Below are 25,648 nucleotides of genomic sequence, written 5' to 3'. Positions count from 1 at the left end.
GGAGTATAGTGACCACCCCAGTCTCCCAGGGCTGTTTGGAGCATAGTGACCACCCCAGTCTCCCAGGGCTGTTTGGAGTATAGTGGCCACCCCAGTCTCCCAGGGCTGTTTGGAGTATAGTGGCCACCCCAGTCTCCCAGGGCTGTTTGGAGTATAGTGACCACCCCAGTCTCCCAGGGCTGTTTGGAGTATAGTGACCACCCCAGTCTCCCAGGGCTGTTTGGAGTATAGTGACCACCCCAGTCTCCCAGGGCTGTTTGGAGCATAGTGACCACCCCAGTCTCCCAGGGCTGTTTGGAGCATAGTGGCCACCCCAGTCTCCCAGGGCTGTTTGGAGTATAGTGGCCACCCCAGTCTCCCAGGGCTGTTTGGAGTATAGTGGCCACCCCAGTCTCCCAGGGCTGTTTGAAGTATAGTGACCACCCCAGTCTCCCAGAATTATCTGAGTTGATATTCCCAAAATGAGTTCTGATAGCAATCTTTCGGGGCTTGGTAGGGTGCCATGGACTGGTGCTTTGATCGACAGCTGGACTGCACTCTTCTCTGTCTCAGCTTCAGAACTGCGACACCTAGCTAGTACCTTTTCTAATGTGGACGATAATAGTGGTTGGCATTGTCATGGTCAGGTCTTGAGTTTTTCGTGCAAATTCTGCATACTTTTAGTTGCAGAGTTACAAGTGCATGTGATAGAGAAAGCAAAAACAAAACCCACCTAAACAAATCAGCAAAGATGAGCAGCAGTAACTTCGGACTAGTTCCTGGGAGGCCCGGGTGTTTTCTTTTACTCCATCTGGTTGGCTGGTGGTGTAGGTCTGCACTGAGTGAGCCCACAGACTAGTGTGTGTTACCACTTAGCTAGTGTACACGTTGGTGTTATGAATATGTTCATATTGCAACCAGCATTCAGACAGAAGGGGAGAGGATATGCTGGTCAGCTCAGTGCTGTCTCCCCTCCTGTCTTACTGTTCCTAGATAGAGCTGTCTGTCTGTCTGTCTGTCTCCCCATCTCCACATCTGTCTGTCTGTCTGTCTGTCTGTCTGTCTGTCTGTCTGTCTGTCTGTCTGTCTGTCTGTCTCCCCATCTCCACGTCTGTTTGTCTGTCTGTCTGTCTGTCTGTCTGTCTGTCTGTCTGTCTGTCTGTCTGTCTGTCTCCCCATCTCCACATCTCTTTCTTTGTCAGTCTATCTCCATATCTGTCAGTCTGCCTCCATATCTGTCAGTCTGCCTCCATATCTGTCAGTCTGCCTCCATGTGTGTCAGTCTGCCTGTTCATCTCTATGTGTCTATTATGTGTATGATACCTGAGATGAGATGTTTAAAATGCATATCTGTGTTGTTTGTTCAAATGCAAACCCAGGATCGATTCTGGAGTAGAACCCACTACGAGGTAAGGTGTAGAACCCACTATGAGGTGAGGTGTAGAACCCACTACAAGGTGAGGTGTAGAACCCACTACGAGGTGAGGTTTAGAACCCCCAATGGAGTGAGGTGTAGAACCCCCAACGAGGTGAGGTGTAGAACCCCCAACGAGGTGAGGTGTAGAACCCACTACGAGGTGAGGTATAGAACCCCCTAAGAGGTGAGGTGTAGAACCCCCTACGAGGTGAGGTGTAGAACCCCCTACGAGGTGAGGTGTAGAACCCCCAACGAGGTGAGGTGTAGAACCCCCAACGAGGTGAGGTGTAGAACCCACTACGAGGTGAGGTGTAGAACCTACTACTAAAAGTTGTAGAACCCATTATGAGGTGAGGTGTAGAAACCACTACGAGGTGAGGTGTAGAACCCCCAATGAGGTGAGGTGTAGAACCCCCAATGAGGTGAGGTGTAGAACCCATTATGGGGTGAGGTGTAGAACCCACTTCGAGGTGAGGTGTAGAACCCATTATGAGGTGAGGTGTAGAACCTCCAATGAGGTGAGGTGTAGAACCCACTACGAGGTGAGGTGTAGAACCCATTATGGGGTGAGGTGTAGAACCCACTTCGAGGTGAGGTGTAGAACCCCCAATGAGGTGAGGTGTAGAACCCACTACGAGGTGAGGTGTAGAACCCCCAACGAGGTGAGGTTTAGAACCCCCAACAAGGTGAGGTGTAGAACCCACTACGAGGTGAGGTTTAGAACCCCCAATGGAGTGAGGTGTAGAACCCCCAACGAGGTGAGGTGTAGAACCCCCAACGAGGTGAGGTGTAGAACCCACTACGAGGTGAGGTATAGAACCCCCTACGAGGTGAGGTGTAGAACCCCCTACGAGGTGAGGTGTAGAACCCCCTACGAGGTGAGGTGTAGAACCCCCAACGAGGTGAGGTGTAGAACCCCCAACGAGGTGAGGTGTAGAACCCACTACGAGGTGAGGTGTAGAACCTACTACTAAAAGTTGTAGAACCCATTATGAGGTGAGGTGTAGAAACCACTACGAGGTGAGGTGTAGAACCCCCAATGAGGTGAGGTGTAGAACCCCCAATGAGGTGAGGTGTAGAACCCATTATGGGGTGAGGTGTAGAACCCACTTCGAGGTGAGGTGTAGAACCCATTATGAGGTGAGGTGTAGAACCTCCAATGAGGTGAGGTGTAGAACCCACTACGAGGTGAGGTGTAGAACCCATTATGGGGTGAGGTGTAGAACCCACTTCGAGGTGAGGTGTAGAACCCCCAATGAGGTGAGGTGTAGAACCCACTACGAGGTGAGGTGTAGAACCCCCAACGAGGTGAGGTTTAGAACCCCCAACAAGGTGAGGTGTAGAACCCACTACAAGGTGAGGTGTAGAACCCACTACGAGGTGAGGTGTAGAACCCCCTACGAGGTGAGGTGTAGAACCTCCAATGAGGTGAGGTGTAGAACCCACTACGAGGTGAGGTGTAGAACCCATTATGGGGTGAGGTGTAGAACCCACTTCGAGGTGAGGTGTAGAACCCCCAACGAGGTGAGGTGTAGAACCCACTACGAGGTGAGGTGTAGAACCCCCAACGAGGTGAGGTTTAGAACCCCCAACAAGGTGAGGTGTAGAACCCACTACAAGGTGAGGTGTAGAACCCACTACGAGGTGAGGTGTAGAACCCCCTACGAGGTGAGGTGTCGAACCCCCTACGAGGTAAGGTGTAGAACCCCCTACGAGGTAAGGTGTAGAACCCCCTACGAGGTGAGGTGTAGAACCCCCTACGAGGTAAGGTGTAGAACCACCTACGAGGTAAGGTGTAGAACCACCTACGAGGTGAGGTGTAGAACCCCCAACGAGGTGAGGTGTAGAACCCCCAACGAGGTGAGATGTAGAACCCACTACGAGGTGAGGTGTAGAACCCACTACGAGGTGAGGTGTAGAACCCCCTACGAGGTGAGGTGTAGAACCCATTATGAGGTGAGGTGTAGAACCCCCAACGAGGTGAGGTGTAGAACCCATTATGAGGTGAGGTGTAGAACCCCCAACGAGGTGAGGTGTAGAACCCCCAATGAGGTGAGGTGTAGAACCCACTGTGAGGTGTAGAACCCACTTCGAGGTGAGGTGTAGAACCCACTTCGAGGTGAGGTGTAGAACCCCCACCGAGGTGAGGTGTAGAACCCCCAATGAAGTGAGGTGTAGAACCCCCAATGAGGTGAGGTGTAGAACCCACTGTGAGGTGTAGAACCCATTATGGGGTGAGGTGTAGAACCCACTTCGAGGGGAGGTGTAGAACCCCCAACGAGGTGAGGTGTAGAACCCCCAACGAGGTGAGGTCAGCCTCACCTTCATCCTCCTCATCCTCTCTGTGCCAGCAGCTCTCTGTCACCTGATTCACTACACTTAGTCCACTGCTTGGCCCAAAGAAGTGTTTTATTAGGGACACAACTAGCCACAGGTTTCAGCTATGTAAGATCTGTTATGATCTGAGATATTTACCAGTGGACAGTGACACACAAAGTAATGGTCAATGAAGAAAAATAAACTGATGAGTTTCTTATGAGACAACTGTCCTCTCTATGCTTGTGTTCGTGTGTATTCTTTATTGCAGGACTCCAGTCAGATTGGTCTGCTGAAGGAACTCCTGGACCTGCAGAAAGACATGGTGGTCATGCTGTTGTCTCTACTGGAAGGTAAAAGGCATTGGTCCCAGATCTGGTCCCACTCCAGCCTCCCTAGAACCTCATTTATCACCTGATTGACTTAACAAATAGCAAGCACATCTCAATACGTGGTCCAGGAGTCCTCTGACATGACACTTGTCAGAGGAGGGGGGGGGGGGGGGGGGGCTTACCATTTTTGTCCACTATTGTTCCCACATACAACGGGGGAGGCCGGAGACATCAGAGTGCACCATCAGACCAACTGTTCGATTGTCAAACCTTTGAATTTTGCAATTGTGTGTAAAAAAAAAAATAAAAATCTATTTTACTCAAAACATGTTTTTACCCTTAATAAGTGTGTGTACTTTGTTGTATTTGTACTTGGAATGTCATTGTTCAACTGGAACAGTTCAAAAAATATCTGGAGACTATAATAGCTTGTATTTTTAAACATTCTCTGCTAGTTTTTTTAATATATTTGAGGTGCTGTAGGAATCTGCTTTGCTTCTTGTAATTTTGCTTTTGACCAAATGAGCTTTTTTTGGGGGGGGTGTCGACAATCCTTGTCGCTAGGCAACGTGGTGAACGGCACCATCGCCCGTCAGATGGTGGACATGCTAGTGGAGTCCTCCAGTAACGTGGAGATGATCCTCAAGTTCTTCGACATGTTCCTCAAGCTGAAGGACATCACGGGGTCTGACGCCTTCCGAGACTACGTGACCGACCCCCGAGGCCTCATCTCCAAGAAGGACTTCTACAAGGTACACACTGAGTCTACAAAATGTTAGGAACACCTTCCCAATATCGAGTTGTCCCCCCCTCCCCCCTCAGATTAGCCACAATTCGTCGGGTCATGGACTCTACAAGGTGTCTAACGCGTTCCACAGGGACGCTGGCCCATGTGGACTCCCATGCTTCCCACAATTGTGTCAAGTTGGCTGGATGTCCTTTGGGTGGTGGACCACTTTTGATACATGTGGAAAACTGTTGAGTGTGAAAAACCCAGCAGCGTTGCAGTTCTTGACACACTCAAACCGGTGCGCCTGGCACCTACTACCATACGCCGTTCAAAAGCACTTAAATATTTTGTCTTGCCCATTCACCTTCTGAAAGACACACATACCCTATCCATGTCTCTTAATGGTCTCAATGCTTAAAAATCCTTATTTAACCCTGTCTCCTCCTCTTCATTTACACGGATTGAAGTGGATTTAACAGGTATCATTAATACGGGATCTTTCTCCTGAATTCACCTGTTTTTATTCAGTGTATATGCATTGTACTGTGACAGACCGTGCTGCCACTGACTAGAGCTAGACTAGGTTTCTAGTAAAAAAAAGGCTCATGAGACAAAGTCAATTCTAAACAAAATAGCTTTTTTTCCCCCTATGAAGTTACAATCTAATAATCTCTTCAAGAATCAAATGTAAGTGTTCATAAAAATCTATGTTCCCAAAACAGAGCTATATGCTCCCTCAGTCCTCTTGTCTTGGGTGAGGGGAAAAGTAACCAGCCACGCTCTTAACCAGCCCAGCTGTGTTTTTTTTACCTTTATTTAACTAGAGAAGTCAGTTCAGAACAAATTCTTATTTTCAGTGACGGCCTAGGATCAGTGGGTTAACTGCCTGTTCAGGGGTAGAACGACAGATTTGTACCTTGTCAGCTCAGGGATTCGAACTTGCAACCTTTCGGTTACTAGTAGTCCAACGCTCTAACCACTACGCTACCCTGCCGCCCCTGTTCACTATCAAGCCAATGGGCTCGTTTCAGGTTGACTACATGACTTGGGGTTCTGTTGAGGGCATTAAAGTCACCACATGTATGTATTTTCCTATTTTGTGCCTTTGGAGATCCCAATGTATGTCCCGACAATATTTTTCCCTAGCTGCCCACTCACTTGCCAAAAGAAAAAAACATGGACCATGGAAATACACTGGTTTTGATTGTGTTTTAAATGTGTGTGTTGTTGTACTCACATGGCTGAGGCAAATTTACGTTTTGATTCATTCCATGTTATTCCTTCCTTTCAGGCCATGGACAGCCAGAAGCAGTACTCTCCGTCTGAGATCCAGTTTCTTCTGTCTTGTTCCGAGGCCGACGAGAACGAGATGATCAACTTTGAGGAGTTCGCCGACCGCTTTCAGGAGCCGGCCAAGGACATCGGGTTCAACATCGCCGTACTGCTCACCAACCTGTCTGAGCACGTACCCCACGATACGCGACTACAGAACTTTCTTGAGCAAGCCGAGAGCGTCCTCAACTACTTTAGACCCTTCCTTGGCCGGATAGAGATCATGGGAGCGAGCAGGAAAATCGAGAGGATCTATTTTGAGATCAGCGAGGCCAACAGGAACCAGTGGGAGATGCCGCAGGTCAGAGAGTCCAAGAGACAGTTCATCTTCGACGTGGTGAACGAGGGCGGGGAGAGCGAGAAGATGGAGTTGTTTGTCAACTTCTGCGAGGACACCATCTTTGAGATGAACATCGCCTCACAGATTTCTGAGGAGGAGGAAGAGGAGGTGGTAGACTCAGAGGATGAAGAGGAAGAAGGAGGAGGAGGAGGAGGAGAGTTGGACGAAAATGGAGAAGAGATTGCTCCCGAGTCGAGCTCGGCGTTCTCTGACTTCCTGACAAGCGTGGTGAACTTCTTCAACATGTTCACCTTCAGGAATCTACGGCGGCGCTACCGCAAGCTTAGGAAGATGACTCTGAAGGATATGGTGGTGGGCTTGGCTACGTTCATCTACACCATCCTGTTTGGTATCCTGTCTTTCATCTACAGTGTGTGTAAGGGCTTCTTTATGCTGATCTGGAGCACCCTGTTTGGAGGAGAACTGGTAGAGGGTGCCAAGAAGATCACGGTGACTGAGCTTTTGGCCAGTATGCCGGACCCAACGCAAGATGAGGTGCACGATGAACTGCCACCTGAGCCAGGTGCCGACGAGGGTCAGGAGGGGATAGACGGAGGAGAGGAAAGAGACGTGGGAGGAGGAGAGGAAGGAGAGGAGGGAGGGGATGGTGAGGAGAAGGAGGGAGGACGGATGCCTGGGTTCGACACCCCTGGAGGGCTGGGAGACTTTGGGGAGACCACAACTGTAGAGCCCCCTACTCCAGAAGGAACCCCACTGCTCAAGAGGAAACTGGTGAGTTTACACCCATGATGTTTTTTTATATATTATTATTATTTATTTATTTATTTATTATGTTACGGTACCCTCTGTAATTATTGGAACAATGCAGCACGTTTTCTTCTTTTAGCTCTATACTCCAAAAGTTACGATTTTAAATCAAATTCCATATTGACACAATACATTATTCACCATTCATTTCTATTGGGCACAAAATAACGTGAAACACAACCAAAACAAACAGCAAATGCATCCAGAAAGTTTGTAGAGTCATAAGCTTCATGTAATCATTCTGTTCTATGAATATGGGAACAAATACTAAACTTTTTAATACATAAATACACATATAAGTGAATGTGTTTGAATACTTTTGGTCCCCTAAAATGGCGGGGGGATGGGGGGGGGGGGGGTTATGTACAAAAAGGGCTGTAATTTCTAAACGGTTCACCCGATATGAATGAAAATACCCTCAAATTAAAGCTGACATTGTCCACTTTCACCTCATACTCATGGTTTGATTTCAAACTGTTGAAGTATACAGTCAAAATGATAAGGAAACATGTATATGTCCCAATAATTACGGAGGGCACTGTATTATAACAATTCATATGTTTTCCTAACCACTTAAACTGACCTGATCCGGCCATATGATCAGGACAAGACTCACCACCTTAGTTATGTTATTTATATATTATTTATACATGACAGACTGTGAGGATTTTGTACCAGTTGTTGACAGTGTGTTGTACTAGTTGTTGACAGTGAGTTGTGCCAGTTGTTGACAGTGTGTTGTACTAGTTGTTGACAGTGAGTTGTGCCAGTTGTTGACAGTGTGTTGTGCCAGTTGTTGACAGTGTGTTGTGCCAGTTGTTGACAGTGTGTTGTGCCAGTTGTTGACAGTGTGTTGTGCCAGTTGTTGACAGTGTGTGTTGTGCCAGTTGTTGACAGTGTGTGTTGTGCCAGTTGTTGACAGTGTGTGTTGTGCCAGTTGTTGACAGTGTGTTTTGCAAGTTGTTGACAGTGTGCTGTGCCAGTTGTTGACAGTGTGTTCTGCCAGTTGTTGACAGTGTGCTGTGCCAGTTGTTGACAGTGTATTGTGCCAGTAGTTGACAGTGTGTTGTGCCAGTTGTTGACAGTGTGTGTTGTGCCAGTTGTTGACAGTGTGTTGTGCCAGTTGTTGACAGTGTGCTGTGCCAGTTGTTGACAGTGTATTTTGACAGTGTGTTGTGCCAGTTGTTGACAGTGTGTGTTGTGCCAGTTGTTGACAGTGTGTTGTGCCAGTTGTTGACAGTGTATTGTGCCAGTTGTTGACAGTGTGTTGTGCCAGTTGTTGACAGTGTGTTGTGCCAGTTGTTGACAGTGTGTGTTGTGCCAGTTGTTGACAGTGTGTTGTGCCAGTTGTTTACAGTGTATTGTGCCAGTTGTTGACAGTGTGCTGTGCCAGTTTTTCCAGTTGTTGACAGTGTGTTGTGCCAGTTGTTGACAGTGTGTTGTGCCAGTTGTTGACAGTGTGTTGTGCCAGTTGTTGACAGTGTGTTGTGCCAGTTGTTGACAGTGTGTTGTGCCAGTTGTTGACAGTGTATTGTGCCAGTTGTTGACAGTGTGTTGTGCCAGTTGTTGACAGTGTGTTGTGCCAGTTGTTGACAGTGTGTGTTGTGCCAGTTGTTGACAGTGTGTTGTGCCAGTTGCTGACAGTGTGTTGTGCCAGTTGTTGACAGTGTGCTGTGCCAGTTTTTCCAGTTGTTGACAGTGTGTTGTGCCAGTTGTTGACAGTGTGTTGTGCCAGTTGTTGACAGTGTGTTGTGCCAGTTGTTGACAGTGTGTTGTGCCAGTTGTTGACAGTGTGTTGTGCCAGTTGTTTACAGTGTATTGTGCCAGTTGATGACAGTGTGTTGTGCCAGTTGTTGACAGTGTGTTGTGCCAGTTGATGACAGTGTGTTGTGCCAGTTGTTGACAGTGTGTGGTGTGTTGTAGCTGGAAGCAACGTCCGGAGGAGAGGGTGAAGAAATACAAGAGCCAGAACCAGAGGAAGAGACACCCCCAGAGGAGGAGAAGGCTGAGTGAGTCTTCTCTTTCTTGTTTTAATTATCATGTTTCCTCACTCACTCACTTACTGACTGACTCACTGACTCACTCACTCACTGACTGACTGACTGACTGACTGACTGACTGACTCACTGACTGACTGACTGACTGACTGACTCACTTACTGACTGACTCACTGACTCACTCACTGACTGACTGACTCACTTACTGACTGACTCACTGACTCACTGACTCACTCACTGACTGACTGACTCACTGACTGACTGACTCACTGACTGACTGACTCACTGACTCACTCACTCACTGACTGACTGACTGACTCACTGACTGACTCACTGACTGACTGACTGACTGACTCACTGACTGACTCACTGACTGACTGACTGACTGACTGGCTGACTGACTGACTGATTGATGGATTTGATTGATGGATTGTCCTCCAGCAATGAGAATGGAGAGAAGGCAGAGAAGGAGGCTGAGCCCGTGGTAAAAGAGGAAGAACCGGAAGTGAAGGAGGAAACATTGAAGACCAAGGCAAAGAAGGAGAAGAAACCTGCGGAGGAGGGCTATGAGCTTTGGAATGAGCTGGAGATCCAGAGGATCAAATTCATGGTGACTATTACCAATACATTATCAACCGTGATCAATACATTATCAATACATTACCGATACATTATTGATACATTATCGACCGTGATCAATACATTATCAATACATTGCCAATACATTCATGATACATTATCGATTCATTATAAACTGTGATCAATGCATTATCAATGCATTACCAATACATGATCAATACATGATCAACTGTGATCAATACATTACCAATATGTTATCAATACATTGCCGATTCATTATCGATACATTATCAATACATTATGGCCCGTGATCAATGCATTATCGATACATTACCTGTGCATTATCAATGCATGGCCAATACATTACCTATACATTATCGATACATTATCAACCGTGATCAATACATTATCAATACATTATCAATACATTGCCACTACATTATCAATACATTGCTGATACATTGTCAATGCATTGCCAATACATTATCAACCGTGATCAATACATTACCAATACATTACCACCCATGATCAAAATGAGTACATTACCAATACATTATCAATCATGAGCAATACATTATGAATACATTATCAATCATGATCAATACACTATGAATACATTATCAATCATGATCAATGCATTACCAATGCATTATCAATCATGACCACTACTTATCAATCATGATCTACGCATTAACAATACATTACCAATGCATGACCATGGATCAATTTTGCTGTCTCCAAGCGGAACTATCAGACCTGTAACTTCTACAACCTGTTTCTCTGTCTCCAACCAGAACTATCTGTCTCGTAACTTCTACAACCTGCGCTTCCTGGCTCTCTTCATCGCCTTTGCCCTCAACTTCATCCTGCTCTTCTACAAGGTGAAACATAATATAGAATAATGTATAATATAATATATAATAATATAATATAGAATCATATAACATGGGGCGGCAGGTAGCCTAGTGGTTAGAGTGTAGAGGCGGCAGGGTATCCTAGTGGTTAGAGTGTAGAGGCGGCAGGGTAGCCTAGTGGTTAGAGTGTAGAGGTGGCAGGGTATCCTAGTGGTTAGAGTGTAGAGGCGGCAGGGTGGCCTAGTGGTTAGAGTGTAGAGGTGGCAGGGTAACCTAGTGGTTAGAGTGTAGAGGCGGCAGGGTAACCTAGTGGTTAGAGGGTAGAAGCGGCAGGGTAGCCTAGTGGTTAGAGTGTAGAAGCGGCAGGGTAACCTAGTGGTTAGAGTGTAGAGGCGGCAGGGTAACCTAGTGGTTAGAGCGTTGGACTAGTATCTGGAAGGTTGCAAGATTGTGTGTTTGTGTGTGTGCAAGATTGAATCCCTGAGCTGACAAAGTAAAAATCTGTCCTTCTGCCCCTGAACAAGGCAGTTAACCCACTGTTCCCCGGTAGGCCATCATTGTAAATAAGAATTTGTTCTTAACTGACTTGCCTAGTTAAATAAAGGTTAAAAAATTTAAATATAGTATAATGTATAGAATAATGTAATATATAATATAATAACGTATAACATAATATAGTATAGAATATAGAATAACATAATAACGTATAATATAATAATATAATATAGTGTAGAATAATATAATATAGAATACTATAACAATGTATAATATAGTGTAGAATAATATAAAATAGAATAATATAATATAGAATAATATCATATAGAATACTATAATAATGTATAACATAGTATAGAATAATATAAAATAGAATAATATAATATAGAATAATATCATATAGAATACTATAATAATGTATAACATAGTATAGAATAATATAATATAGAATAATATAATATAGAATAATATCATATAGAATACTATAATAATGTATAACATAGTATAGAATAATATAAAATAGAATAATATAATATAGAATAATATCATATAGAATACTATAATAATGTATAACATAGTATAGAATAATATAATATAGAATAATATAATATAGAATAATATCATATAGAATACTATAATAATGTATAACATAGTATAGAATAATATAATATAGAATAATATAATATAGAATAATATCATATAGAATACTATTATAATGTATAACATAGTATAGAATAATATAACATAATAACATATAATATAGAATAATATAATATAGTGTAGAATAATGTAATATAGAATAACATAATATAGTATAGAATAATATAATATAGTGTAGAATAATATAATATATAATAATATAATATAGTGTAGAATAATATAACATAATAACATATAATATAGAATAACATAATATAGAATACTATAACAATGTATAATATAGTGTAGAATAATATAATATAGAATAATATAATATAGAATAATATCATATAGAATACTATAACAATGTATAATATAGTGTAGAATAATATAACATAATAACATATAATATAGAATAATATAATATAGAATAACATAATATAGTGTAGAATAATATAATATAGAATAACATAAATAGTGTAGAATAATATAATATAGTGTAGAATAATATAATATATAATAATATAATATAGTGTAGAATAATATAACATAATAACATATAATATAGAATAATATAATATAGAATAACATAATATAGAATACTATAATAATGTATAACATAGTATAGAATAATATAATATAGAATAATATAATATAGAATAATATCATATAGAATACTATAATAATGTATAACATAGTATAGAATAATATAAAATAGAATAATATAATATAGAATAATATAAAATAGAATAACATAATATAGTATAGAATAATATAATATAGTGTAGAATAATATAATATAGAATAACATAATATAGTATAGAATAATATAATATAGAATACTATAATAATGTATAATATAGTGTAGAATAATATCATATAGAATACTATAACAATGTATAATATAGTGTAGAATAATATCATATAGAATACTATAACAATGTATAATATAGTGTAGAATAATATAATATAGAATAATATAATATAGAATACTATAACAATGTATAATATAGTGTAGAATAATATAATATAGAATAACATAAATAGTGTAGAATAATATAATATAGAATACTATAACAATGTATAATATAGTGTAGAATAATATAATATAGAATAACATAAATAGTGTAGAATAATATATTAACGTATAATATATAATAATATAATATAGTGTAGAATAATATAATAACGTGTACTATAATATAGAATATAGAACATTATGATAACGTATCATATAGAATAATATAATATAGAATTAATATAATATAGAGTAATAGGATATAGAATATAGAATGATACTATATAGAATAATATAATATAGAATTAATATAATATATATATATATATATATATATAATATAGAATAATAGGATATAGAATATAGAATGATATAATATAGAATAATATAATATAGAATAATATAATATAATGTATAATAATATAATATAGAATAATATAATTTAATTTATAATAATATAATATATAATAAAATAATATATATGATATAATATATTATAATATAATGTATAGTAATATAATATGGAATTATATGATATAATAGAGAATAATATAATATAGATAAATATGATATAATATAGAATAATATAATGAATAATATAATGAATAATAATATAATATAATGTATAATAATATAATATAGATTAATATAATTTAATTTATAATAATAGAATATATAATAAAATAATATAGAATAATAGATTATAGAATAATAGAATATAGTGTGGAATATATAATATATAATAATATAATATGTAATAACATGATATTATACTCACCTAATCTTCCTGTTTTACAAGGTTGGATATGATGTAGAGGAGGGGTCAGAAGACATTGAGGGCTCCGCCCTGTTCGAGGGCTCCGCCGCGTTCGAGGGTTCTGGGTTGTTCGAGGGTTCCGGAGCTGTGGACGAGGGTGGTTCTGGGATTGATCCATTTGACGATGGTGGTGATGACGACGGTGGCGATGATGATGATGAGGAGGAAGGACCATTTTTTTTCTACTTGGAGGAGAGTACAGGCTACATGCAGCCCTGTTTGTCCATGCTGGCCATCATACACACTGTCATCGCTTTCCTCTGTATCATCGGATACAACTGCCTCAAGGTACAGGGTTCTACACACACACACACACATAAACACACACACACACCCATGGGAGAAGCAGCTACTGATTGTGTGTGTCTTCCTTCAGGTTCCTCTGGTCATCTTTAAGAGGGAAAAGGAGCTGGCTAGGAAGCTGGAGTTTGATGGTCTGTATGTCACAGAGCAACCAGAAGACGATGACATCAAGGGACAGTGGGACAGACTGGTGCTCAACACCCCGTAAGACTCTAACCTTAAACCCTAACCCTTGGATCAGTTATCTAGTCAGGTGAAAGACACTGAGTATGTTAACATGCACGCTAATAAACATTTATTAAACTGATTATGGCAGTAGGTTGAGTATGGCATTAGTCATGTAAACACTTTACTCTGCTTATCCTAATCGGTGTGTAAGGTCATTGTTGAAGTAAGCATACGAAAATTAAAACCGTTTTTTTTTTTTCTGAGAAATCTTTCGAATTATTAATAACATGTAAACAGGTTCATCAGAATTCCAGCGGTGTATTTGATCTACTCATTAGCAGTGCAAGCCTCCATCTTATGCAGGAATGAAGATGAGTTCAGAAAAAGAACAGTACGCATCTTAGAATTAGTTTTCACGTACAAACGTGATATGTCCAAACCCAGAACCAAATAGGTTTCCCAAAAATAACATGGTAAAATGTGTATTTTTATTGCTGATTTTCCTGCATTTATCAATATTCCATCACGTATCGTGATTTTAGATGTGTCCATGTAAACAGGAAGTCATTCTTCCTGTAAAATATGTAAACATTTAAATCGAACTATTAAATGTCTCTGACTATTCACAAAAAATGTATTATTGTGTGCATGTAACCATACTCATTGTTACATCGGTTAGTGATTTAAGGTGGAACCAGACAAGGCTGTCCTCTAATACCTATTTTATTTGTGATTGTAAAAAAAACAAAAAAACACCACCCATCTCTTTTTTAGATTCAATGAGAATATAAAACGGAATAAACAGATAGCATTGATACACCCATCTTCCAACCCTGACATTTCTCTCAAAGTATGTTTCTTTTCCACACAGGTCATTCCCTAACAACTACTGGGACAAGTTTGTGAAGACAAAGGTGCTTGCTAAGTACGGGGACATATACGGTAGGGAGAGGATCGCAGAGCTGCTTGGGATGGACCTGGCCTCTCTGGACGTCAGCGCCATGACACAAGAGAAGAAACCCGAACCAGAAAGTGGCATGTTAAGCTGGTACGTAAACAACCCCCCCCCCCCCCCCCCCCCACTGATCTGCAGAAAGCATATAGTACATTATACAAATTCACTAGTAGATCATTTGCACAACAAACAAGCAATGTACAAGCACATACAACTGGTACAACTTGTAAGATGGCAAAATCTGAAGTCAACATCGAGACAGCTTTGTGAGGTTAAGGTAACTGAGCTAAACGACTACCGCCCCGTAGCACTCACTTCCGTCATCATGAAGTGCTTTGAGAGACTAGTCAAGGACCATATCACCTACACCCTACCCGACACCCTAGACCCACTCCAATTTGCTTACCGCCCAAATAGGTCCACAGACGATGCAATCTCAACCACACTGCACACTGCCCTAACCCATCTGGACAAGAGGAATACCTATGTGAGAATGCTGTTCATCGACTACAGCTCGGCATTCAACACCATAGTACCCTCCAAGCTCGTCATCAAGCTCGAGATCCTGGGTCTCGACCCCGCCCTGTGCAGCTGGGTACTGGACTTCCTGACGGGCCGCCCCCAGGTTATGAGGGTAGGCAACAACATCTCCACCCCGCTGATCCTCAACACTGGGGCCCCACAAGGGTGCGTTCTGAGCCCTCTCCTGTACTCCCTGTTCACCCACGACTGCGTGGCCACGCACGCCTCCAACTCAATCATCAAGTTTGCGGACGACACAACAGTGGTAGGCTTGATTACCAACAACGACGAGACGGCCTACAGGGAGGAGGTGAGGGCCCTCGGAGTGTGGTGTCAGGAAAATAACCTCACACTCAACGTCAACAAAACTAAGGAGATGATTGTGGACTTCAGGAAACAGCAGAGGGAACACCCCCCTATCCACATCGATGGAACAGTAGTGGAGAGGGTAGCAAGTTTTAAGTTCCTCGGCATACACATCACAGACAAACTGAATTGGTCTACTCACACAGACAGCATCGTGAAGAAGGCGCAGCAGCGCCTCTTCAACCTCAGGAGGCTGAAGAAATTCGGTTTGCCACCAAAAGCACTCACAAACTTCTACAGATGCACAATCGAGAGCATCCTGGCGGGCTGTATCACCGCCTGGTACGGCAACTGCTCCGCCCACAACCGTAAGGCTCTCCAGAGGGTAGTGAGGTCTGCACAACGCATCACCGGGGGCAAACTACCTGCCCTCCAGGACACCTACACCACCCGATGTTACAGGAAGGCCATAAAGATCATCAAGGACATCAACCACCCGAGCCACTGCCTGTTCACCCCGCTATCATCCAGAAGGCGAGGTCAGTACAGGTGCATCAAAGCTGGGACCGAGAGACTGAAAAACAGCTTCTATCTCAAGGCCATCAGACTGTTAAACAGCCACCACTAACATTGAGTGGCTGCTGCCAACACACTGACACTGACACTGACTCAACTCCAGCCACTTTAATAATGGGAATTGATGGGAAATGATGTAAATATATCACTAGCCACTTTAAACAATGCTACCTTATATAATGTTACTTACCCTACATTATTCATCTCATATGTATACGTATATACTGTACTCTATATCATCGACTGTATCCTTATGTAATACATGTATCACTAGCCACTTTAACTATGCCACTTTGTTTACATACTCACCTCATGTATATACTGTACTCGATACCATCTACTGTATCCTGCCTATGCTGCTCTGTACCATCACTCATTCATATATCCTTATGTACATATTCTTTAACCCCTTACACTGTGTATAAGACAGTAGTTTTGGAATTGTTAGTTAGATTACTTGTTGGTTATTACTGCATTGTCGGAACTAGAAGCACAAGCATTTCGCTACACTCGCATTAACATCTGCTAACCATGTGTATGTGAAAAATAAAATTTGATTTGATTTGATTTAGGTAGTTATGTTATGTAGTTGTGTGTTTGCTGGGAAGTAAACGTTTTGTTTTCTCCATAGGATTATCTCCATTGATATCAAATACCAGATTTGGAAGTTCGGGGTGGTCTTCACTGACAACGTAAGTCAATACTGGACCATGCTGTAGTATTGTAACAAGTCCATTGAATGTGGAGTTTTCTAGACATTCCTGTATCTAGTGTGGTACTTGGCCATTTCTCCGTCTGTAGTATTGTTATAGTAGTATTGCTGTAGTAGTACTGATCCTATGATACTGATTATGGTTGTAACGGGAGGGTATATTACTGGAAACTTTTAGGGAGAGGATCGCAGAGCTGCTTGGGATGGACCTGGCCTCTCTGGACGTCAGAGAGGCCACGTTTGGCTGAGAAATCGACCGGAAACTACGTCACTAAAACTCAGAAAAATATTCAAAATTAGCTCCATAATATCGACAGAAACATGGCAAATGTTGTTTATAATCAATCCTCAAGGTGTTTTTCTAATATCTATTTGATAATATATCCATCGGGACAATTAGTTTTTCAGTAGGACCGATTGGAGTAATGGCTACCTGTGTATTTTACTCAAGAATCTTTCTGGGAGCATCAGGTGACCACTTGCGCAATGTAGCCACCTACGGGTATTCTTCAACATAAATGCTTAAAATTCCGTCACAATGCTGTAGACACCTTGGGGAATACGGAGAAAGAGTAATCTGGTTGATAGCCCATTCACTGCTCAATAGGGACACATTGGAACGCAGAGCTTTCAAAACATGAGGCACTTCCGGAATGGATTTTTCTCTGGCTTTCGCCTGCAACATCAGTTCTGTTATACTCACAGACAATATTTTTACAGTTTTGGAAACTTTAGAGTGTTTTCTATCCTAAGCTGTTAATTATATGCATATTCCAGCATCTTGTCCTGACAAAATATCCCGTTTACTATGGGAACGTTTTTTTTCCAAAAATGAAAATACTGCCTCCTAGTCACAAAAGGTTAACAGTAAACTACCAGAATTTTGGTATCTTTCAAGGATTTGATGTAATCTGTCCCAAGACATCTAGTGGCCATTTTCGGTACTTCAGATTTGTACAGGTGCCTGTAATTAACTCTGGTCATCTGGCCTTATCTGGCCTTATCTGGCCTTATCAAATGTAAAATATATGAAATAATGAAATAAGATGATTTTCAAATAAAAGCTGTAAAACATGATCCTAAATTCAAACCATCAATTTAGTGAATACCATTGGTGTTTTAATATGAGGGTTTCAGCATGAAATATATTTTATATGTGACCGACCGGCTTGATTTGGTCTTTTGTAGCAAAATTTGAAAATTGTGTTTCTTACATTAGATAAAAGTAGAGACGCAGAGCTAGACAATTGTATATCATACACTACAGTTGAGGAACAATGGGAAAGTAATTCTGCTTTGAAAGTTGATAAACTTGTGACCTCACTTTGAGAAAATGTCCCTTGAATGTTTTGGTACACCTACTGGAGAGCTCTTCTTTGTCTACACACATTCAGCATCGTTCACACCCCCTTAAGCCTTAGCCCCACCCATCTCTTTAAGGATTGTGAGGCCATGTGAGGCCATGTGCTAAACAGAGTGAGTACGATAGTGTACGATAGTGTACTAAACAACCAAAGATTTCAAGACTAAAGGCTGTTTCATACTACGGGTGTGTTCGTAAATTTAATCTGGAGTGCCAGTGTAAACTCAGAGAGTTGTCAGATTGTCCGTTCGTAAACTCAGCAGTTTGCTCTCGGAGCGTTCAGTGCGCACACTGGATGCTGTGGCCAAGGAGTAGGGTTGACCTGAGCGTTCTGACCTAACAACAGCAGTCAAGCACTCAAGCTAACTGGCTAACGTTAGCTAGCTTGCTAGCTACATCCAGACATAAATGAGAGAACAGCTGACTCTGACCATTTTACTCGCCCTAGCAAAGCTGGTTGGGCTGTTTTTATGTTATCTAGAGTGTTGGTGACTGTAACTGTGCTGCTGGCAACAATTCAATTACGTTGGTTTTTTTGCCCAACGTTTACTGACACCGTCCATACTCAACGGGTGTTGAGCGTTTGAATCCGTTATTCTGCGCTCTGACACACTCAGATGAGAGTACTCTGAAATCGGAGTAGATGTTGGTTTAACCCAAAGCTATTGGAGGGTAACTATGTCTAGCTGAGGGTTACTATGGCTACCTGAGGGTTACTATGGCTACCTGAGGGTCACAAAAAGCGAATTTACCAGCTACGTCTTTCGACAGTTGTCACAGTGACATCATTAACAGTCTATTGAAATAGTTACTTGCATAGCGGAGTCTTTTGTTTAGACATGTAGCTAGCTAGCTGAACAGTGAACCATAATCCCAACTCATGATGTTACTGCATGAATCAGCAGATAGCTAATCTTTTGATATCTTTCAAAAAATACATGCTTAGAAAGGATTACCTACACCTACTGACCAGCTCATATTATACACATAAGTGTGCTACATGGCAGGCCGAACTCATCTCTCGTTATGTCCAGCCCACTCATTATCTCAGCCAATCATGGGTAGTGCGAAGGTTGCTGGCTTTTCTGAGGCTAAACCAACTATGCTCGTCATTTAATAATTGTATTTATATTTACAGATGGCATACATGTTTGTTATTAAGGCAGATTAAATTTCACATGTTCCAGAAAGCATTTTGATAAAATAAATAATGTTTACACTCAAATGCCTCTCCTGTGAAGTAGAGACGAGCGACATGACGAGTAGAGACGAGTCACATGACTTTTTTTACACTCTTTTATTTATTTTACTATGTCAGTATGTATTTTTTTTGTCAATGTTTATGTGAATATGTTTTTTTTTAAAGTTATTCAAGTATTAATTACCAAAGTAACGATAGATTACCATAGACTTTCTGTTAATTACCAACATGAGTAACTTTGGTAAAGTACCGGTAGCTTTGCAACTCTAATACGGATATTGCCCCTTCTTCTAGACGTTCCTCTATCTAGTCTGGTACATGGTCATGTCTCTGCTGGGACACTTCAACAACTTCTTCTTCGCCTGTCACTTGATGGACATTGCCGTTGGTGTGAAAGATTTGCGCACCATCCTCTCCTCCGTCACACACAACGGCAAACAGGTTTGTCTATGGAGATTGCATGGCTGTGTGCTCGATCAGGTACCCACCCAGTCAAATGTAGTTTCTCCCATCAGAACCCAATGAGTGTGAATAAATAAACTAGATCTAACTGTAGTGCCTCCTCCTCCTCCCGATATCTCTCTCTCCTTCTGTAGCTGATGATGACTGTGGGTCTACTGGCTGTGGTGGTGTATCTCTACACCGTCGTGGCTTTCAACTTCTTCAGGAAGTTCTACAACATGAGCGAGGACGAGGATGAACCGGACATGAAGTGTGATGACATGATGACCGTGAGTCAAATCTCCTGTATCTTTACTGGTGATATTGCCTGAAACTATCATACTCCAAACGTTATGGGCTCCCGAGTGGCGCAGCGTTTTTTTTTAATGTGTGAGTTACTGACTTTCAACCTCCCTCCCTCCCTCCCTCCCTCCCTCCCTCCCTCCCTCCCTCCCTCCCTCCCTCCCTCCCTCCCTCCTTCCACTGCCTTCTTTCAACCTCCCTCCCTCCCTCCACCTTCTTCTTTCAACCTCCCTCCCTCCCTCCCTCCACCTCCTTCTTTCAACCTCCCTCCCTCCCTCCCTCCACCTCCTTCTTTCAACCTCCCTCCCTCCCTCCACCTCCTTCTTTCAACCTCCCTCCCTACCTCCACCTCCTTCTTTCAACCTCCCTCCCTCCCCCAACCCCCGCCTCCCTCCCTCCCCCTCCCCCCACCCCCCCCGCCTCCCTCCCTCCACCCACCCCCCCTCCCTCCCTCCCTCTCTCTGTCTGTCAGTGTTACCTGTTCCACATGTACGTGGGTGTGCGTGCCGGCGGGGGTATAGGAGACGAGATCGAGGACCCGGCGGGCGATGAGTACGAGCTCTACCGCGTCGTCTTCGACATCACCTTCTTCTTCTTCGTAATCGTCATCCTGCTGGCTATCATCCAGGGTATTCATCCATTCCCACTTCTCCGTCTCCAAATATAAATAAAGGGTTGTGTCATTATGGAAAACCTTTTTCCCCGTTGGAGGATTCTCAGAATAAGGAAGGAGTAAGCAAAGAAGGATTCTTCCAACTGGGAATCCTCTTAACGGGAATTATTTAAAAATGTGTAACTTTGGGAAAGTATCCTATTGCGATAGCACCAGCAGACTACATCATGTTTGGTTGCACTGCTCTGGACCTATGTGTTTTATGGTCTGATGTGTGTGTGTGTGTTGCAGGTCTGATCATTGATGCATTTGGCGAGCTGAGAGACCAACAGGAGCAGGTCAGAGAGAACATGGAGGTAAGATCACATTTCTGGTACGATCAGATGTTAGAACAGATGGCTGGTACTATCAGATTTTTGGGTCAGATGGCTGGTACAATCAGATGTTAGAATAGATGGCTGGTACGATCAGATGTTAGGCCAGGTGGCTGGTACTATCAGATGTTAGAACAGATGGCTGGTACTATCAGATATTAGACAGGTGGCTGGTACTATCAGATGTTAGAACAGATGGCTGGTACTATCAGATGTTAGAACAGATGGCTGGTACTATCAGATGTTAGAACAGGTGGCTGGTACGATCAGATGTTAGAAAAGATGGCTGGTACTATCAGATGTTATAACAGATGGCTGGTACTATCAGATGTTAGAACAGATGGCTGGCACTATCAGATGTTAGAACAGGTGGCTGCTACTATCAGATGTTAGAACAGATGGCTGGTACTATCAGATGTTAGAACAGGTGGCTGGTACTATCACATGTTAGACAGATGGCTGGTACTATCAGATGTTAGAATAGATGGCTGGTACGATCAGCTGTAGGAACAGATGGCTGGACAGTGTGCTAGTACTGTAGGAACAGATGGCTGGACAGTGTGCTAGTACTGTAGGAACAGATGGCTGGACAGTGTGCTAGTACTGTAGGAACAGATGGCTGGACAGTGTGCTAGTACTGTAGGAACAGATGGCTGGACAGTGTGCTAGTACTGTAGGAACAGATGGCTGGACAGTGTGCTAGTACTGTAGGAACAGATGGCTGGACAGTGTGCTAGTACTGTAGGAACAGATGGCTGGACAGTGTGCTAGTACTGTAGGAACAGATGGCTGGACAGTGTGCTAGTACTGTAGGAACAGATGACTGGACAGTGTGCTAGTACTGTAGGAACAGATGGCTGGACAGTGTGCTAGTACTGTAGGAACAGATGGCTGGACAGTGTGCTAGTACTGTAGGAACAGGTGGCTGGACAGTGTGCTAGTACTGTAGGAACAGATGGCTGGACAGTGTGCTAGTACTGTAGGAACAGATGGCTGGACAGTGTGCTAGTACTGTAGGAACAGATGGCTGGACAGTGTGCTAGTACTGTAGGAACAGATGGCTGGACAGTGTGCTAGTACTGTAGGAACAGATGGCTGGACAGTGTGCTAGTACTGTAGGAACAGATGGCTGGACAGTGTGCTAGTACTGTAGGAACAGATGGCTGGACAGTGTGCTAGTACTGTAGGAACAGATGGCTGGACAGTGTGCTAGTACTGTAGGAACAGATGGCTGGACAGTGTGCTAGTACTGTAGGAACAGATGGCTGGCCAGTGTGCTAGTACTGTAGGAACAGATTGCTGGACAGTGTGCTAGTACTGTAGGAACAGGTGGCTGGACAGTGTGCTAGTACTGTAGGAACAGATGGCTGGACAGTGTGCTAGTACTGTAGGAACAGATGGCTGGACAGTGTGCTAGTACTGTAGGAACAGATGGCTGGACAGTGTGCTAGTACTGTAGGAACAGGTGGCTGGACAGTGTGCTAGTACTGTAGGAACAGATGGCTGGACAGTGTGCTAGTACTTTAGGAACAGATGGCTGGACAGTGTGCTAGTACTGTAGGAACAGATGGCTGGACAGTGTGCTAGTACTGTAGGAACAGATGGCTGGATAGTGTGCTAGTACTGTAGGAACAGATGGCTGGACAGTGTGCTAGTACTGTAGGAACAGATGGCTGGACAGTGTGCTAGTACTGTAGGAACAGATGGCTGGGCAGTGTGCTAGTACTGTAGGAACAGATGGCTGGACAGTGTGCTAGTACTGTAGGAACAGATGGCTGGACAGTGTGCTAGTACTGTAGGAACAGATGGCTGGACAGTGTGCTAGTACTGTAGGAACAGATGGCTGGACAGTGTGCTAGTACCGTAGGAACAGATGGCTGGACAGTGTGCTGGTACTGTAGGAACAGATGGCTGGACAGTGTGCTAGTACTGTAGGAACAGATGTCTGGACAGTGTGCTAGTACTGTAGGAACAGATGGCTGGACAGTGTGCTAGTACTGTAGGAACAGATGGCTGGACAGTGTGCTAGTACTGTAGGAATAGATGGCTGGACAGTGTGCTAGTACTGTAGGAACAGATGGCTGGACAGTGTGCTAGTACTGTAGGAACAGATGGCTGGACAGTGTGCTAGTACTGTAGGAACAGGTGGCTGGATTTGTGCTAGTACTGTAGGAACAGGTGGCTGGACAGTGTGCTAGTACTGTAAGAACAGGTGGCTGGACAGTGTGCTAGTACTTTAGGAACAGATGTCTGGACAGTGTGCTAGTACTGTAGGAACAGATGTCTGGACAGTGTGCTAGTACTGTAGGAACAGATGTCTGGACAGTGTGCTAGTACTGTAGGAACAGATGGCTGGACAGTGTGCTAGTACTGTAGGAACAGATGGCTGGACAGTGTGCTAGTACTGTAGGAACAGATGGCTGGACAGTGTGCTAGTACTGTAGGAACAGATGGCTGGACAGTGTGCTAGTACTGTAGGAACAGATGTCTGGACAGTGTGCTAGTACTGTAGGAACAGATGGCTGGACAGTGTGCTAGTACTGTAGGAACAGATGGCTGGACAGTGTGCTAGTACTGTAGGAACAGATGGCTGGACAGTGTGCTAGTACTGTAGGAACAGATGGCTGGACAGTGTGCTAGTACTGTAGGAACAGATGTCTGGACAGTGTGCTAGTACTGTAGGAACAGATGGCTGGACAGTGTGCTAGTACTGTAGGAACAGATGGCTGGACAGTGTGCTAGTACTGTAGGAACAGATGGCTGGACAGTGTGCTAGTACTGTAGGAACAGATGGCTGGACAGTGTGCTAGTACTGTAGGAACAGGTGGCTGGACAGTGTGCTAGTACTGTAGGAACAGATGTCTGGACAGTGTGCTAGTACTGTAGGAACAGATGTCTGGACAGTGTGCTAGTACTGTAGGAACAGATGTCTGGACAGTGTGCTAGTACTGTAGGAACAGATGTCTGGACAGTGTGCTAGTACTGTAGGAACAGGTGGCTGGACAGTGTGCTGGTACTGTAGGAACAGATGTCTGGACAGTGTGCTAGTACTGTAGGAACAGGTGGCTGGACAGTGTGCTAGTACTGTAGGAACAGATGTCTGGACAGTGTGCTAGTACTGTAGGAACAGGTGGCTGGACAGTGTGCTAGTACTGTAGGAACAGGTGGCTGGACAGTGTGCTAGTACTGTAGGAACAGATGGCTGGACAGTGTGCTAGTACTGTAGGAACAGATGTCTGGACAGTGTGCTAGTACTGTAGGAACAGATGTCTGGACAGTGTGCTAGTACTGTAGGAACAGATGTCTGGACAGTGTGCTAGTACTGTAGGAACAGATGGCTGGACAGTGTGCTAGTACTGTAGGAACAGGTGGCTGGACAGTGTGCTAGTACTGTAGGAACAGGTGGCTGGACAGTGTGCTAGTACTGTAGGAACAGATGGCTGGACAGTGTGCTAGTACTGTAGGAACAGATGGCTGGACAGTGTGCTAGTACTGTAGGAACAGGTGGCTGGACAGTGTGCTAGTACTGTAGGAACAGGTGGCTGGACAGTGTGCTAGTACTGTAGGAACAGATGGCTGGACAGTGTGCTAGTACTGTAGGAACAGGTGGCTGGACAGTGTGCTAGTACTGTAGGAACAGGTGGCTGGACAGTGTGCTGGTACTGTAGGAGATTGGACTCATGGTTGTCAACATGAGGGGACAACATTGAACTATTTTATTCATAATTTCTTTATTAAGCCGATTCTTCCTCCTACAGACGCAGTGCTTCATCTGTGGTATCGGTAGCGACTACTTTGACACAACTCCTCATGGCTTCGAAACGCACACCTTGGAAGAGCATAACTTAGCCAACTATATGTAAGTTACAGTACCTATGTGTGAAGAAGAGCCAACTCATTCAGACTTGTGTCATATTCTGACACCCGCCTCCTCTCCTCTCCTCTCCTCTCCTCTCCTCTCCTCTCCTCTCCCTGCAGGTTCTTCCTGATGTACCTAATCAATAAAGATGAAACGGAGCACACAGGACAGGTCTGTCTGTCTGTCTGTCTGTCTGTCTGTCTGTCTGTCTGTCTGTCTGTCTGTCTGTCTGTAAACACTTCCAGTCTCCATTTATCATCTTCCTCTTTTCCCTCCCTGTCCTCCTCTGTCCTCCTCTCCCTCACTCCCTCCCTGTCCTCCCTCCCTCCCTCCCTCCCT

At 43.2% G+C, this 25,648-nt stretch overlaps 1 protein-coding gene across 1 annotated transcript in view; it reads left to right on the top strand.

Moving 5' to 3' along the window:
* The window catches only part of LOC139397115 (ryanodine receptor 1-like), a gene marked incomplete at both ends in the record, with an annotated part of 66,719 nt that extends 41,239 nt beyond the window's left edge, over nucleotides 1-25,480 (top strand). Inside the window, 16 exon segments of the mRNA XM_071143983.1 lie at nucleotides 3,984-4,065; nucleotides 4,609-4,796; nucleotides 6,066-7,178; nucleotides 9,138-9,223; nucleotides 9,653-9,821; nucleotides 10,585-10,671; nucleotides 13,596-13,901; nucleotides 13,990-14,120; nucleotides 14,956-15,132; nucleotides 17,075-17,135; nucleotides 20,014-20,160; nucleotides 20,316-20,450; nucleotides 20,936-21,092; nucleotides 21,368-21,432; nucleotides 25,209-25,309; nucleotides 25,429-25,480. Coding sequence (XP_071000084.1) covers nucleotides 3,984-4,065; nucleotides 4,609-4,796; nucleotides 6,066-7,178; nucleotides 9,138-9,223; nucleotides 9,653-9,821; nucleotides 10,585-10,671; nucleotides 13,596-13,901; nucleotides 13,990-14,120; nucleotides 14,956-15,132; nucleotides 17,075-17,135; nucleotides 20,014-20,160; nucleotides 20,316-20,450; nucleotides 20,936-21,092; nucleotides 21,368-21,432; nucleotides 25,209-25,309; nucleotides 25,429-25,480 — 3,057 coding nt within the window.
* Between the last annotated feature and the right edge of the window lie 168 nt (nucleotides 25,481-25,648).

The sequence above is a fragment of the Oncorhynchus clarkii genome, unplaced genomic scaffold (genome assembly GCF_045791955.1).
Source record: "Oncorhynchus clarkii lewisi isolate Uvic-CL-2024 unplaced genomic scaffold, UVic_Ocla_1.0 unplaced_contig_6093_pilon_pilon, whole genome shotgun sequence".
NCBI classification, from domain to species: Eukaryota; Metazoa; Chordata; class Actinopteri; order Salmoniformes; family Salmonidae; genus Oncorhynchus; species Oncorhynchus clarkii.
The sequence above is the reverse complement of the archived record's forward strand: the minus strand, read 5'-3'. Positions and strand labels throughout refer to the sequence as shown.